Here is a 16,907-nt window from a genome sequence, read left to right on the forward strand (position 1 = left end):
AGTCCAGAATCAAGCCAAGTTGAGCGGGGAAGCAACACACACAGCAACACACACACAACACACACACACACACACACACACACACAACACACACACAACAACACACACACACACACACACACACACACACACACACTACACACACACACACACAATCACACACACACACACACAACAACACAACAACACAGACACACAAACAAGCGCTTACCGATACCCACCCACTGGAAACAGCCAGGCACGAGTAAATAGGCTGCACTTCTGCTTCGATAATCATGTCCTGTCAAGGTTCATCCGTTAACGCCACCCCGGCTGGCTCTCCTTGTGCCCGGGCTCTGCCATTTTGCCATGCTCAGTGAGGTGGACACTGGGAACTGTCTATTGGTTTGGCTTCTATGATACAGTCAGTCCAGAGGTCAAATATGCGAAAGTACTGTCATTGCATCGTGTGGCTTTCGGTAAAAAGTGGAAATGCAAACTTGGGTTTAAAATGGAAGATAAACACATACTATTACTGTAAACTCCCTCCTCTTTCATACATACATGCATTTAGAATAGAGGTTAGTTAGGTAACACATAGTTACAGTTAATCATATCAAACCTTGTGTTGTTCTCCTAAATCTGTATCAGGGTGTGTTTTGCATTAGGGAAATGTGACAAGAAAAGGAGGGAAACAGTGCTGGGAGAAGAGGCTAATTTAACTCCAGGTTTATATAAATGAGTCACCCCAAATTAAAACGGCCATTGTAATTAGGCGGAAATTAAAAATTCAGAGCCGGGTGACGGATATGCAGATGAGTTGAGCAGAAATGTTAATGAAGATGTTGTTATTATTCCCAGGGTGGTCATTATAGGGTAACGCTGAGGGCACTGACCTCCTCGTTCCCTCTCTTCACCCAGGAATGCATCTGGAGGCTTACAGCCATCCCTCTTGCATCCCCATTCTCTCAGCTTATTGCCCTCTCTTCCCTGAGCAGTGGCTTTTTAAAAGTATAGCCCTTGTCATGGGGCTTCAGATGCAATTACTTTTGGTATCACTTCTCGCGGGGCAGTGAGTCCCCCCTGAAGACATCCTATCAGAAACCATCAAGGCAGTATAAAGTTAAGTGGCATAGACCTGTGGGGAAGAGAGGCAAGGGTGCATGGAGTAGGAGACAAAATGCAGACCTAATATGCGACACATTCTTCAGAATTAGAATATGAGGACAACGAGTGGCCTCTCTGTCATCCAGTGACTATGCCCCAAAGCCAGGGTGTAGCCCATGACATGTCCTGGAGGAGTTAATTCCTGGCAAAATGTATGGAGACCCAGTCGCATGTTGGTTCTATTTAAAATATGTCCTTTATAATGTGCATGTTATTGCACCCGTACCCCACTGACTCCTAACAGCAGGGGTCTTAAAGAAAAAATACCAATCCTTTTGCAGCTTGAGAACAAAGCGCAGGACAAATCCACACAAGAAAACTGAGAGGTTGAACTTATTCAGACAGGGAGAATCGCAATCCTTGAGTCTTGCACGGGTATGTATTCCTCCCATCCCCCAACATCACTACGCCCCTCTCACCCCTTGCCCCCAAGCCAAATCCAGCAAACGCCCTGAAAGGAACAGCACACACACCACACACAGCCCAAACCAACCACACACAACACACACAACAACACACACACACACACACACACACACACACACACACACACACACACACACACACACCACACACACACACACACAGGACATAGAGAGAGGCAGCCAGGAAGTGTGTGTGCAGCTGAGGCAGGTTGGAGAGAGGAGAGAGAGGGTGAGGCAAAGGCTAATTCTGGAGCGTCTGTGATCCGTGCTGAGTTAAGGTGTGGATCCCATTGCCCCGGGATACACACATGCACTTTAGCACCTAGGCCGAATCATCCGCCACCTCTCTGACTGATGAAGTGAGTGAGTGCATCTCGTAAACTCCTCACCACACAGCCTGGCTCATTCTGTGCTCCGCGGCAATGGCTGCACCCCAGCAGAGAAAGAACGAAGGACAAAACTTCAGACAAGACTCCTTCCCCCCACCCATTCAGTGTTCACCTCCTGAAGCTTACTGTTAGTACAGAAGTGCAATAAGACTCTATGTTTCTATACAGAAGCTGCATAAGACTATGTTTCTAATACAAGAATACTGCATTAAGACTCTATGTTTCTAATACAGAAGCTGCATTAAGACTCTATGTTTCTAATACAGAAGCTGCATTAAGACTCTATGTTTCTAATACAGAAGCTGCATTAAGACTCTATGTTTCTAATACAGAAGCTGCATTAAGACTCTATGTTTCTAATACAGAAGCTGCATTAAGACTCTATGTTTCTAATACAGAAGCTGCATTAAGACTCTATGTTTCTAATACAAGAAGCTGCATAAGACTCTATGTTTCATACAGAGCATGATTCTATGTTTCTAATACGAGAAGCTGCATTAAGACCTCTATGTTTCTAATTACAGAAGCTGCATTAAGACTCTATGTTTCTAATACAGAAGCTGTCTGGAGATAAAGATAATACACTGTCACAGACCAACTGGCACCGACGTCAATTCAACATCTATTCCACGTTGGTTTAACCGAATTTAACCGAATTGATTCACCCTTGGAAGTAACCCTTGCTCACTCAACAATCTCATAAGTTCTCTGTACACTTTAAGAGGAGAGGAAACTAGAGCAAAAATGTCTTCCCAACTTGCCTTCAAGCAATGGAAGTCTGAACCAATGACCAGCACTAAAGTGTGTATAGGAGAACATTGCCCCCCCCCCCCCCCCACAGCCTGATCCTCGCCTCTGCACTCGTGTAATAGCAATTGACAATCAGATGCCATCTTTATGGGTGCATGGTAGAATTGTCACTATCTGTAAGGGGATGATAAGGCAAGGCCTGTCAAAAGCGCTTATGACATGCTAACCCGCCCCCACACAGTGTTGATTGTTTCATTGAATCAATCAGGGAATGCTGTTTTGCCAGATACATGTCCCGTCGGATGTGCCGCTCTCTCGATCTCGTTAACGAGACTTAACAAAGGTTTTTTTCTGTGCAGACATGGCACTCTAACACCGTGGGGCGTTATGCCACGTGAATACTCCACACGTTTGCCGCACATTAGGGAGATGGTACTAAGGAACCTACTACTGGAAACCGCCTGAATCTGTGGGAAAGCACTTCCCTTTTTTTTTTCTTTCACAAGTGCTGCATGGCACCATTTACTTCCTGACCTGTGGACCGTGGCATTCCTACCTAGTTTAAAAGTTGATTCCCAACAGAGGTGTGGTCCTTCAGATAGTTGTCCGTAGCACGACTTTACCCCACCTGGCCCTGAACTCTGTCCCCATGCCGTTCCCACAATGAAACCCCCTGTGGCAGTGAAGACGAGCGAGTGATAGGTGGCGTCTGGTCCGGCCCACACACTGAGAGATGGACTCCTGGTGAGAGCTGAAATCACCAGTGAACCCTGCTGATCCACCGGGCCAATTGACCCCTGAACTATCACCGACCAGGGGGTGGGAGAAATGAAGGCTGCCTCCGCTGCCAGGAGGGAAATATCTAAATGTGAGCTCATTGTGGCAGTCCACCCCTGTAGAGAGGTGCACCTCAGTCTTCAGATGACTAGGAGAGGGTCCTACTAATTGGGCTGTCTGGGATACCCGCTGTGGCTTCATGTCTGGGGTTGTTTGGACTTTGGTTTGATCATCAGCTGCAAAGCTGGAAGACCTTATGCCACTGCCATTTTTACATTACAGCATTAGTCAGCACACAAAACTTCAGAAAGACTAATTTCAAGTGAATACACTCATAAAACTGAAGTCTTAAGTTCAGTCTCCTCAATCTTGGCGACAGGTCAAAGATAAAAGCAGCAGTGATGATATCTAAATGGGACTGAAATAAACAACAGGACAGTGGTTCTATTATAGTCTAGTAGTGCAATGTTCTTCCTAATCTAGTCACAAGGCCTGCTCAAATGACTGCGGGATTTGTTTGCTTTCACAAGTTTACACTTTCCGGGAACACACAGCACTTTGTTCGATGATGTACGGAACCACCAAATTTTCAAAAACGAATGTGTTTCGATGGACATACAAAATGTGAAAAACTAATTGATTAAAAGAACCAGATGAGACAACTGTCCTCTTTGCTTCCCTTAGTTTTTTTTATTGGCACAGGACAACCTTCTGTAGACTTCAATAACACAAACCATAGCATTAAAGCAGTATACATGTTATAAGGAAGGCTTATAGGGAAGATGATCATATAAAACCTGGAGAAGGGTAAACAGGGCCTACATGACAAAACACAGGCTGGGTGAAAGTGAAACAACTCAAACCAGTTAGCAGTTTGATACACTGGATTAAGTTACCAAAATTAAGAAAGTCAACAACTATTTTGTTGTGCAAACTCTGTGATTAAATCCAAGATATACACACACAAGTATGTGGACATCCTTTAAAATGAGTGGATTTGGCTATTTCGGCCACACCCGTTGCTGACAGGTGTATAAAATCGAGCACAGTCATGCAATCTCCATAGACAAACATTGGCAGTAGAATGGCCTTCCTGAAGAGCTCAGAGACTTTCAATGTGGTACCGTCAAAGGATGCCACCTTTCCAACATAACCTGCTAGTGCTGCCCCGGTGAACTGTAAGTGCTGTTATTGTGAAGTGGAAGCGTCTCAGAGCAACAACGGCTCAACCACAAAGTGGCAGGCCACACAAGCTCACAAAACGAGACCGCCGAGTGCTGAAGCACATATAAATCGTCTGTCCTCGGATACAACACTCACCACTGAGTTCCAAACGGACTCTTGAAGCAACGTCAGCACTAGAACTGTTCGTCGGGAGCTTAATGAAATGGGTTTCCATGCACAATGCCAAGTGTCGGCTGGAGTGGTGTAAAGCTCACCGCCATTGGAATCTGGAGCAGTGATGAATCACACTTCACCATCTGGGAGACCGATGGATGAATCTGGGTTTGGCGGATGCCAGGAGAACGCTACCTGCCCCAATGCATAGTGCCAACTGTAAAGTTTGGTGGAGGAGGAATAATGGYCTGGGGCTGTTTTTCAYKGTCCGGGCCCCTTAGTTCCAGTGAAGAGGAATCTTAACGCTACAGCATACAATTATATTCTAGCTTTGTGGCAACAGTTTGGGAAAGGCCCTTTTGTGTTTCAGCATGACAATAACCCCATGCACAAAGCGAGGTCCATAAAGAACTGGTTTGTCGAGATCGATGTGGAAGAACTTGACTGGCCTGCACAGAACCCTGACCTCAACTCCATCGAACACCTTTGGGATGAATTGGAACAACTGTGAACCAGGCCTAATCGCACAACATCAGTGCCCGACCTCACCAATGCTCTTGTGGCTGAATGGAAGCAAGTCCCCACAGCAATGTTTCAACATCTAGTGGAAAGCCTTCCCAGAAGAGTGGAGGCTGTTATAGCAGCAAAGGGGGAACCAACTCCATATCAATGCCTATGATTTTGGAATGAGATCGACAAGCGGGTGTCCACATACTTCTGATCATGTAGTGTATATTAGCTGTGATTTTCACTGCTGACAGAGCTAATGGCTAAATCCAGTCTGCTTGTGTGAGTGGTTTGAGTGTGTATTGTCGCTCGGATGTTGTCACAAAAGGATTTCCCGCCCCCTGGTAAGAGGGTGAAATGACAATGCGTGGCTGTCACCCAGGGCTCTGACGTTGGACAGAGGCGCACTGGAGCCTCTATGGCAGCTGGTAGTCTGCCCTCTGCCCCCTCAGCGTCAACACACGGACCGATTCGAGTGACTGAGCTAGAGGCTGCTGCCCACACTGCTGGTGGAACAGCAGAGGCAGCAGCTTGAGAAACAAGACTAAATTCATGAGGGCGGAAAGTTGATAGTGGACTGGACAACTGTGGAGGATGATGATTACATAGCTGAACACACAGTTGGGCGGACTGGACATATTTAGTTTTGTTTGAGGAAAATGTTAATACATTGAAAACGCAATAGCAGGGATTTCTTTAAAATGGACATAGCAAAGGAATAAGTCAATTGTAATTTTTAATAATACTTTATCACATTCAAGGCTCAGGTTAGGAGAGAGGCATCAGTAAGAATGTTCTCAGGCCGTTTCAGACTATCCCTGCACATTGACCCTGACGACTAGTCAAAACACAGACTCCCAACAACCAACTCACACAAAAACAAACCATCCATCTCTTTGTGATCATTTCTCCATTGCATGTGTTATTCGCCTGGGGTTTCAGAGGGAAAAATAACCACATGTCTCCAAGGCAAAGGAGGGAGGGGGCCACAGTGGTGTTAGGTAGGTTGAGACGTCAGCACACGCCTGTGTACTCCTCCCGCCGGCCCTCGGCCATCCTGGCAGCCAGCCTAAGACCTCAGTGGTGGCTGCTGGTGTACACTCTGTTCCTCAGGACCACCACCGGGGGTAGGTGGTGCCGGACACCGGTGTGGTGCTGCACGTGGTCAAACCACCGCGTCACATTCATGTGCTTCTCCTTCTCCTGGATGGCCAGGTCCACCTGGGAGAGAGGGGGAGACATTCCTTGTTTCCACTGATGCTCCAAACTACACTGTACAAATCTGCCATTGTTTCATTTAAATGGGTGGTCCCGTCTGTGCTCTTTAAAAAGGTCCTTTATATGAAATAGTGTTTGTTACAGGTGTGTAGCTTTCAAAATTAGAATACCTTTTAGCAAGGGCAAATTAAACACTGTTAGCAGAGATGGAGATCTGCACACTGTTCAAAAAGTGGACCAATACACTTCTGGGAAAGTGTTCGGGTCGCCATCTCTCCTAACAGTATTTCCATTTGCCATTGCTAAAAGGTTGAGAATGACGCTACTGTGACACTACAAGGCAGCAAGGAAAGAAAATGTCTAGCAATGTTTTGAACCACCATTATTTTGCAAATGCATCTTGCTGGCTAGCTAGCTAATACCCAAACTAACGCAGCAACTCTGCTTGTTACTAACTCACATCTCTTTCCCCAAAAAACAAGTCATTGTTTAGCTGAACACAATAATAATGCCTTACTAAAGTGAACCTATTAGACCATCCTATTTCAGGTTCATTGTGAGGCTGCCCAAACCTGGTCTTAGCTAGCTATACCGTCCCTGAAACAGAGTCTAGAATCATACCAGTTGGATTCAGTAGCTACCATGACTGTACATCTAACAAATACAATGAGGACCTAGACTGCTGAGTGACCTCTGTCCTGAGGTTAACCGCCATGATAAAAACTAAACTGACTCCCTTGTGTCTGGTGGCAAGGATCCATCTCCGCCACAACCGCTGACATTTCTCAACATGTGATCCCGTCTCTCTCCGTCAGCCTCCGGGGCCGACAAACTTCTTCCTTGGCCTGAACTATAGACATCACTTTGGGCCTCTTTTTATTTTTTGGGGGGCTTGTGTCAAGTTCTCTGTCCCATGCCCTTTAACCGTATGACTCTTAATTGTGAGCTCCGTTTGACAAAACGCCTTTTAACTTCAACTCTGAAGTCGGCTCTGTTTGGTTATTGGACGCTAGACTTACGATGATGTGATGGATTCCGTAGTACATGAGTGTGTCGGCGAGGGTGAACTCATTTCCTGCCAGGTAAACCTTGTCTTCTAGATAGCTGTTGAGGTCCTGCATGAGAAAATAAATAAAATAAACATTTCATCATTAAGTTCATCAGAATTGCTTGATAAAATTAAAAAAAAAAGAATTTCACAGATCCTCAATAGAGACAAACACCTATAAACATCTTGAACACTGCAGGTCACATAATTACTACAATGTAACTCATGACATTAACTTAGTATTTCTTTATCATAATCACCTATTTAGACATTAGATTCAATAAAAGGTAACCAACAAAGTTCATCAACCACATAACATGTATTTGAACAGTAAAAGCAGGAGTGAGAACCTCCCGACACATCTCAATAACAATACTTTCCCAGCGTGATAGGTGTGATAATGACATATACACAGTAAAAGACAAAATATCCAAATAGCCTTCTTCAATAGTCAAGAGAGTTGAAATACAAGACGAAAGCTGTGGCCGGTGGAGCCAACTCAGGCCTGAGATTTATTGAACCTATATATCTGGGACGTACGGGTGGAGAGCTCAGTATCTGTACGTGAACAATGCAAAACCCGAGGGGGAATATCAGCCTGCCGTGACATGCCATCCCCACAACTCTGGCCACTCCGGCTAGCGCAGGTGCCTTACAAGTGGCTCACTCCTTTCCCAACTTACACGGGCGCCTGCAAATCTAATGAACCTTCCCCAAACCCAGGCTGTGGATGGGCTGAGCAAGGAGGCTGTGTGTGTGTGGTTATGCAGGTCCCAAGGGATGGGACCATCTTTAGCACTTACACTGCACATACAGCGTCTTGAGGGCTAATGGAGTTATTGTGCAGTGTGTGCTGCCAAGCAAGGCATGAAGACAGACTCCTCCGCCACAATCAGATCCCTGCCTTCCCTACAGCTGGAGGCGCAGGCGGACAAGAGACTACCCCCCACCCCCATCTCCACCATCACCCCCACATGGACATCAGAACCTGGGCTCTGCTCCTCCACCCTAACCACATTCTGCCCGAGAGTTCTGATATCGCTGCAGTCACTGGGGCCACTAGACCTCCCTGGGGCCACAAGACCTCCCTGCTGCTGAAAGGCTGTGGGTTATAGCACCATGACCATATCTGCCATAGTGATGAAAGGGAAAACAGTCCCAATGGTAGAAACAAACAGCATCATGTTTTCACCTAGAGTAATATTCCTTAGTTTTTTTTGTTGCAAGCTATCCACACCGTCAGTCTGGCCAACTTTACATAAAGTCGTTTTTTTATAGGACGATAGGAGTTTAGTCTAATTCGTGTTCTTTTTTTGCCATACAAAATCAGGCACCATAGTATCGCCATACCGGCACCGTAGTAACGCAATACCGGCACCGTAGTAACGCCATACCGGCACCGTAGTAATGCCATACCGGCACCGTAGTAACGCCATACCGGCACCGTAGTAATGCCATACCGGCACCGTAGTAATGCCATACCGGCACCGTAGTAACGCCATACCGGCACCGTAGTAATGCCATACGGCACGCGTAGTAACTGCGCAACCGTGCGCACCGTAGTAATGGCCATGACCGGCAACCGTAGTAAAGCCATACCGGCACGTAAGGTACCACAGCGCATACCGGCACCGTTAGTAATGCCATTACCGGCAACCGTACATAACGCCATACCGGCACCGTAGTAACTGCCATACCGGCACCGTAGTAAGTCCATACCGGCACCGTAGTCATACCCAAACCGAGCCATACCGGCACCGTAAGATAACCATGCCCACCATGACGCACTAGACGCCATCCACGATAACCATAGGCCCGTATATTTACCGGCACCGTTAGTAACGGCCATACCGGGCACCGTAGTAACGCCATACCGGCCACCGTAGTAACGCCATACCGGCACCGTAGTAATGCCATACCGCACGTAGTAACGCCATACCGGCACCGTAAGTAATGGCCATACCGGCACCGCGTAGTAATGCCATGACCGGGTCACCTAGTAATGCCATACCGCACCGTAGTAATGAAATACCGGCACCGGTAGTAACGCCAGCACCGTAGTAACGCAGAATACCGGCACCGTAGTATCGCCAGGCACCATATTACCGCCAAATACCGGCACCGAGTATCGCCAGGCACCGTAGTATCGCCATACCGGCACTGTAGTATCGCCATACCGGCACCATAGTAACGCAATACCGGCACCGTAGTATCGCCAGGCACCGTAGTATCGCCGTACCGGCACCGTGGTATCGCCAGGCACCGTAGTAACGCCAGGCACCGTAGTAACGCAATACCGGCACCGTAGTATCGCCAGGCACCGTAGTAACGCCAGGCACCGTAGTATCGCCATACCGGCACTGTAGTAATGCCATACCGGCACCATAGTAATGCCATACCGGCACTGTAGTATCACAATACCGTACCGTAGTATCAGAGTAACTATTGAAATCAGATCTAACATTATGCATCATCAGATAAACTACAATGTGTGACACACACGCAGGAGGATTTAAAAGTGGCGAGAGGCGCCTGTCCAGCCAATCGATGGCTTCATATCTCTTTCACGCTGTCGACAGCCACAGCGGCCCCCATTAAAGACTTTTACTGTTGTACACTGCTTTGCCTGTCTCGGCCATGTCACTGAAGGGCCATACATCAGTCTTGATTCATGTCGCCTCGCATTAATGAGCCACACACACTGTCAGTCTGGCCCCTGCTGGCAGAACATTGGAGAGTTTTGCTCAGGGGCTTCTCCAAGGTCCTGTTAGACCCTCTCCGTACACAGCTCACCAAGCCCCTCTATCCCACAAGGGTAGAAGGGACTTCTCATGAAAAACAGTGGGTAGTGGTACACATTTTCATTTGACAAGAGACTACAATAAAACTGACTAACTTGCAAGAGGAAGATATTTAAAATGTTTTGACTTTCTAATACTGAAGAATCTTCACTATTGTTTCTGGGTCTCTACCTTCAGTATGGTCTTGATATTGTCTTTGTGGCATCCATCCACTTTGGTGAGCCTGTACTCCAGCCACTGCTGCACTACAGCCTTGTGTTCTGCTGACTCACCCAGTAACTCGGGCCGTTTGGCCTCTTGGACCAGGTGAGTGGCGATGGTCACCAAGCCGACCAGAGCTGGGCCATTATTACTGTGGAGCACGGGTACCTGGGTGGGAGAGAAAAAGAATGTGTGTGCATTACACATTTAAAAAAAATGTATACCTTTATTTAACTAGGCAAGTCAGTTAAGAACAAATTCGTATTTACAATGACGGCCTACCAAAAGGCCTCCTGCGGGGACGGGGGATTAAAAATGTAATAGGACAAAACACACATCACGACAAGCGAGACACCACGACACTACATAAAGAGAGACTTAATACAATAACATAACATGGTAGCAACACAACAAAACAACAAAACATGACAGCAGCACAAAACATTGTACAAACATTATTGGGCACACTAAGAGCCTGATAGGAATTATGGACACATGAAATAAAACGACAACCCTGTAACTACTTGTCAACATCCTGTTAGAGACACTATTTAAGCGCTAGTTGCATACTTGCTCAAGTCATTTGTATAGCTGGCTAGCTTCCTAAACAACAACACACGCACTGTCACTACCCCATGTGGTACAGTATGTCTGTTTGTTTCTAGCATTGCAATGAAGGCTGTTGAGGCAGAACTAGTACTGCACACTCACTGAAATTAGCTATAGTACGTGTAGTAGTAGCAGCAAGATATGTTGACAATCCAATATGCAATTCACATGGCAAATTCATTCAATGTTAGCTTAACGTTAACTGGCTAATGACAACACATTTTTATCTGAAACAATGATTATTACACATTTATTACACATCTTTGTTCCTAAGTGACCTGCCTTCGCTAAAAATAGAAGATAAAAGAGTTGCTAAAGTTACGGACATTATCTTGTTAGCTAGCTAACGTTAGCTTTTCTAAGGACAGTAGAGTAGCATGTGCTCGCTACTCTTTTTAACCTACTGTTCATGTGGTAAGGTCTATAATACTTGGCACATATAGATTCACCTTCTTGTCTCCCTGAGTACTGTATTTGTTAGGCTTTTTCAATCCTAAAGATTTTTCCAGCGATGACAGCTCTCTCAACGCCATCATTGCGATATGTCTGCTGGGCAATGGGATGGCAACACGATTGGTCGAGATTAGTCATTGCCGCCCACTAGACTCAAATGGACAACATATTCAGCCAATGGTGACATGAAAAGTGGTTTTTATTTCGTTTCATTACATTGTCTTTTTAGCCCTGCTAGCTTTTAGGTTACATTGCATCAGATCAGATCAATAACTTTAATGACCAGATGAAACAATTATACTATAAAATAGTATAGGTCTAATTTCTCCCTGAATATTTTGTTACAGAATATTTTAAAACATATTTAAAACACACTTACATTTTCATTGTAGGCTACACATACATTATCAAATTGAGAATGTTTAATTGTTTAATTCAAATATCTAAAATTATATGTTTCTTGATTAATAAAAAATAATATTTCAGGAGAATAAAATAGCAAAAAAAAGAGAACCCACTGAGGCACATTAAAGAGAAGTTTTGATTGTTGGAAGGATAGCCCGTGTTCACAAATCATACGGTATTTGGTTAATAATATAAGGTATACTGTTAACTGAGGAGTTTTAATGAATTAAAAGTGTATTTTGTAATGGATGTGCATGTTATCCTACAGAAAATACTTGTCTCATTTTAATTCACCAAGCCTGATCAATGATCCTTTTCATGCCAACCCAAGCCAGCACGGCATAGATATTTTCTTTACACATGGCACTATACAGCATGTCTTGGCTCCATCTTATAATCAAATTGTAATCAATCAAATGTATTTTATAAAGCCCTTTTTACATCAGCAGTTGTCTCAAAGTGCTTTACAGACACCAAGCCTAAAACCCTAAAGAGCAAGCCATGCAGACGTAGAAGCACAGGCAGACGGGGCAGAGGGCGGAGACTTCTGATGTCATAGAACCAATGTGTCAACAATATTCTTATTATGTCATGATAATATTATAGGCTAAAGGGGTGCCTCGATTTGTTACGGGAGTGCTCTGCACTTTCGGCCACTCCCCTAAATCAAAAGTTTCCTACAGCTGAATCTATAATTCTGTCACGTTCTGACCTTAGTTCCTTTTTTATGTCTTTGTGTTAGGTTGGTCAGGGCGTGAGTTGGGGTGGGTAGTCTATGTTCTTTTTTCTATGTTATTGTATTTCTGTGTTTGGCCTGGTATGGTTCTCAATCAGAGGCAGCTGTCGATCATTGTCTCTGATTGAGAATCATACTTAGGTAGCCTGTTTTCCCCATTTTGGTTGTGGGTGTTTATTTTCTGTTTTAGTGTCTGTTCACCTTGCAGAACTGTTTCGTTTTCTCCTCGTTGTTATTTTGTGTAGTGTTCAGTTTTCTATTAAATTATGTCGAACACTTACCACGCTGCATTTTGGTCCTCTTCTCCTTCGACAGACGAGAATTGTTACAAATTCAAACCCATCCTACAGCTGAATCTGTAATTGAAACCCTTCCTACAGCTGAATCTGTATTTCAAACCCGTCCTATAGCTGAATCTGTAATTCAAACACATCCTACAGCTGAATCTGTAATTCAAACCCATCCTACAGCTGAATCTGTAATTCAAACCCGTCCTACAGCTGAATCTACCATTCAAACCCTTCCTACAGCTGAATCTACCATTCAAACCCTTCCTACAGCTGAATCTACCAAAACATGGGAAATATACAGGGGCCAACATTTTATAGAAACATGCTTGTTTCCTCAATGCGTTGTATGAGATTTGTGTAAAATTAAATCAAAATGACAGTGAAGGTCTAGTTTCCCTAAGTCCTGCAGCAAGTTTGCCCCCATGTCTCCTGGCATGTCTGTCTCACAGTGTCTCCTTGCTCTGCCGTTGTGTGTCATGTCTGTTTCGATTTGTTCGGTCCCCTTATGACTCGTCCATAATGAAATGTCGGATGTCAATCAAACTCTGCTTATTAACTCTATGAGGGCCAGGTGTGTGTATGACATTATAGGAAGTGACTGTTGCGCTGAGGTGTCGCATGCTACAACTTCCCGTCAGTCACCTCCCTGGTTGTCACACGTATCTGAATATCCAGGTTGAGGTAACGTGGAGGGCAGTTACTCTAAACAGGAAAAAAGAATAAGCTACAGCCTGTGGTAGAACTCTACCATATCCCCACACGGCACGTTATGCATCACAATAACATGAAATCGAATTGATCAGATAGTACACTGATGAACCCCTTTAAGCCTTCCCCAGGTCGTTTCTGTAAATGAGAATGTGTTCTGATTCAATTTATCAGGTTACAGCAAAATAAAGGTTGAATAAAAACAATATTCCAATATAAATAAACCCAATATGCAGTGTCACGTAAAACGTCAGGGCTATAATATTGAATCTCATTCTTCATCTAGTTGTAGCAGAATCATTCGAGGGCCTCTTTGTGATTGGTTCTAGTGCAAATAGGGCCTTGGATGGACCATTCTTGTTGATGTTTATTACGTTGTACACATCCTCACCGTATCCTGTCCCCATCACTACATGTGCACTTCATCTTCTATTGCAAACGTTCTTTTTAGAACTAATTTGGAGAAAAAAGCTGTCCCAGGATGCAAATTAGTTATACATGATTAGATGCCACAGAACAAGGTATGATATAAAAAAAGAAAACATGTTTTGTGCATTTGTTTGTGCATTGCAGAATGTCGTACACTTTTATCCCAGTAAGGATTTCCTAAATGCATGCCTGCAGCGTTAAAGTGCACCTCCTTCACCCAAATGCCTTGGAGCTGCCACATCCTGTATGTAAACAGATGTGTTGAGGACAACGATCTCCAGTTGCCGGGAATGATCCATAGCCCATGGGAGTATTTCTCATGCCGATTGTGATACATAATCCCGGGTCACATTAGTAAGAGAATACACTGTGGGGTCACCCATACAGCCGTGGGGCTTCCAGGGGCTTCCGCATACCTCAATCGTGATATCTCTTCGCCCATTACACTGATTTGTCTGGCTTGGATGTAGGGCCTATGCAGAGCTGTCTCCCCCGCTACTTCTCATGACCTGTAAGGTTATTGTCTGGATATTTAAATCTACAGATGCACAAGATGGAGGGGGATAGTTCGTGAGCAGAGACATGCATGTTGTCAGCACGGATTGTTGAAATTGCGTATTGGCTCCGATTGCCGGGCTGGAACGAACATGGGCCCAGACACGGGGCGGCTGTGTGACAATTTGAGAAAAGCCTGAGATGGATGGAGATAGACATGGATTGAAATCCTACCCCAGCATCCTCTCTGTCTCACATCTCCCCAACACCAGAGACAAGACAGCTTTCAGCTTTCACAAAGGATTGGTGGATGAACAAACCTGGTACGTAACATTTCTGTGTATCAGTGTTGGCCTTGTTGTAATAGAAGCAAAAGATTGTGAGGAGGCTTCAGAAAATATTCAATGTTTTTAAGAGCAGATACAGGCAAAATTCTGTAAATCTTATAGCCCTCTGAAAGGGCCATTACCTCAGACTGTGACAGATTTCAAACCTTTAATAACCTCTAAAAGTGACAATCTTTCAGTGTACACATGTACCCTGCTGGCTCTAGCAGTGGAAGTACTGAAGAGAGTCACAACACCAGTGCTCCAGGCCTGCCTTGGGGTCTCTGTAAGGAACTGACAAACCAGCCTTCCGCTCACAGCAAGAACACGACCCCTCCCTCGCATGTCCAAGACACACACACACACACACACACACACATTGAGGGTGGGGGTAGATGAGAGGACGACATGATGGAACGAGGATATTTTCGTGGCATTTCTAGACTTTCCGTTAACACTTGTGACAGGAGATCAGCATTGGTACAACCAGGGAGGAGTTTGAGCAAGTAGAAAGACAGTTTGTCCGTCTCCTTGCTACCATGCCAACCAGACGCTGGGGGACACAGTACCAGCTCATAGTACCATCCCAGAGAGCTTCCAACAACAGTCAGTTAGGACTATTAATTACTATTCTGATTTCTCTAACCCTCAGCCATGTCCCCTCAGAAAAATAAACCTCAGTGGAGGATTTTGATCATTATAGCTTCTGAAAACTCAGATTGCCTTTATTGAAGTTGCCCATTGGCCATGCAGGTTCTCTCTCCGTGATTCAGACAGATTATTGGTGGGAACTATTGCGGTTGTGCTCTCGCTATGCCCCTGAGGATGATAACAGAGACTCCCATGTAGAGTTTTGGAGAATGTGCAATACACATGGACTTCAAAAACACACAGACACACACTTATGCACACCTATGTGGATATGTAAGTTACACACACACACACACACACCCGCGCAAGCGCGCACGCACACACACCCGCACGCACGCACGCACACACAAACACACACACACACACACAGCATCTGACCTGTGTTGTGTACAGCTTAGCGAGGCTCTCTGTTGTTGTATTCAATGTTTCTTTCAGCCAGCAGGGAGCACTGTGGTTCTTTAAAAAAAGACTGAGAGGCCCTCCATGATCAAACACAGATATGGCCGTTCTAAGAAGCCAACGCTTAATCAAGTCCATCAGAGAAAATAGCTGTTGTGTGACTGTTGATGGTGCAGCAACACACACCGGAACATTCTAATCATAATGGCCCACACAATTATCAGACACAAACCAGTTGTATTTGATAAAAAATCATTGTTCAGAAAAGCCATTTCACATTGTCTCACGTTCCTGGTTAGGAATTTCAGGACAGACAGTTTTGTACTGATCTTCTACAAGTGTGACTGATCTCAATATCTCTGTCTTCCTCATGGTGGGGCTGGCTTCTTATTGTGTTGACAGCTACCAGACACACTTAATGGTTTTAGTAAGAATACTGTACATTGTGTTTACAGTACCATACACATTACTATGTTTTAGTATAGATACTGTACATTGTGTTTACAGTAACATACACATTACTATGTTTTAGTAGAGAATACTGTACATTGTGTTTACAGTACCATACACATTACTATGTTTTAGTAGAATACATGTACATTTGTGTTATACAGTACCAACACATTACTATGTTTTAGAGTAGAATACTGTACATTGTGTTTACAGAAAACACATTCTATGTTTTTAGTAGAATACTGTACAATTGTGTTTACAGTACCATCACATTACTATGTTTACTATAGTGAAGTACTATGTAGCATTGTGTTTACAGTACCATACACATTACTATGTTTAGTAGAAATACT

General features: G+C 44.6%; 1 protein-coding gene across 1 annotated transcript; it reads right to left on the bottom strand.

Annotated features, from left to right (window-relative positions):
- Positions 1–4,154: 4,154 nt before the first annotated feature.
- LOC111973299 (eukaryotic translation elongation factor 1 epsilon-1) lies at positions 4,155–11,773 on the bottom strand. The gene is made up of 4 exons (XM_024000621.2): positions 11,659–11,773; positions 10,571–10,768; positions 7,570–7,665; positions 4,155–6,553 (listed from the first exon to the last, which is right to left on the bottom strand). The coding sequence occupies exons 1-4, from the start codon at positions 11,743–11,745 to the stop codon at positions 6,410–6,412; spliced, it is 525 nt and encodes a 174-aa protein (XP_023856389.1). The 5' UTR covers positions 11,746–11,773; the 3' UTR covers positions 4,155–6,409.
- Positions 11,774–16,907: the final 5,134 nt, after the last annotated feature.

Source organism: Salvelinus sp. IW2-2015, linkage group LG14, assembly GCF_002910315.2.
Source record: "Salvelinus sp. IW2-2015 linkage group LG14, ASM291031v2, whole genome shotgun sequence".
In the NCBI taxonomy this organism is placed as follows: domain Eukaryota; kingdom Metazoa; phylum Chordata; class Actinopteri; order Salmoniformes; family Salmonidae; genus Salvelinus; species Salvelinus sp. IW2-2015.

What these genes read in the sequence shown, in the direction of transcription:
- LOC111973299 (XM_024000621.2), bottom strand. Translation starts at nt 11,745, where the DNA reads ATGATGGCGTTGAGAGAGCTGTCATCGCTGGAAAAATCTTTAGGATTG. An exon ending in ATATCAAGACCATACTGAAG is followed by an intron (nt 7,666 to 10,570) that starts GTAGAGACCCAG and finishes TTTCTCATGCAG; the next exon opens with GACCTCAACAGCTATCTAGA. An exon ending in ACGGAATCCATCACATCATC is followed by an intron (nt 6,554 to 7,569) that starts GTAAGTCTAGCG and finishes CCTCTCTCCCAG; the next exon opens with GTGGACCTGGCCATCCAGGA.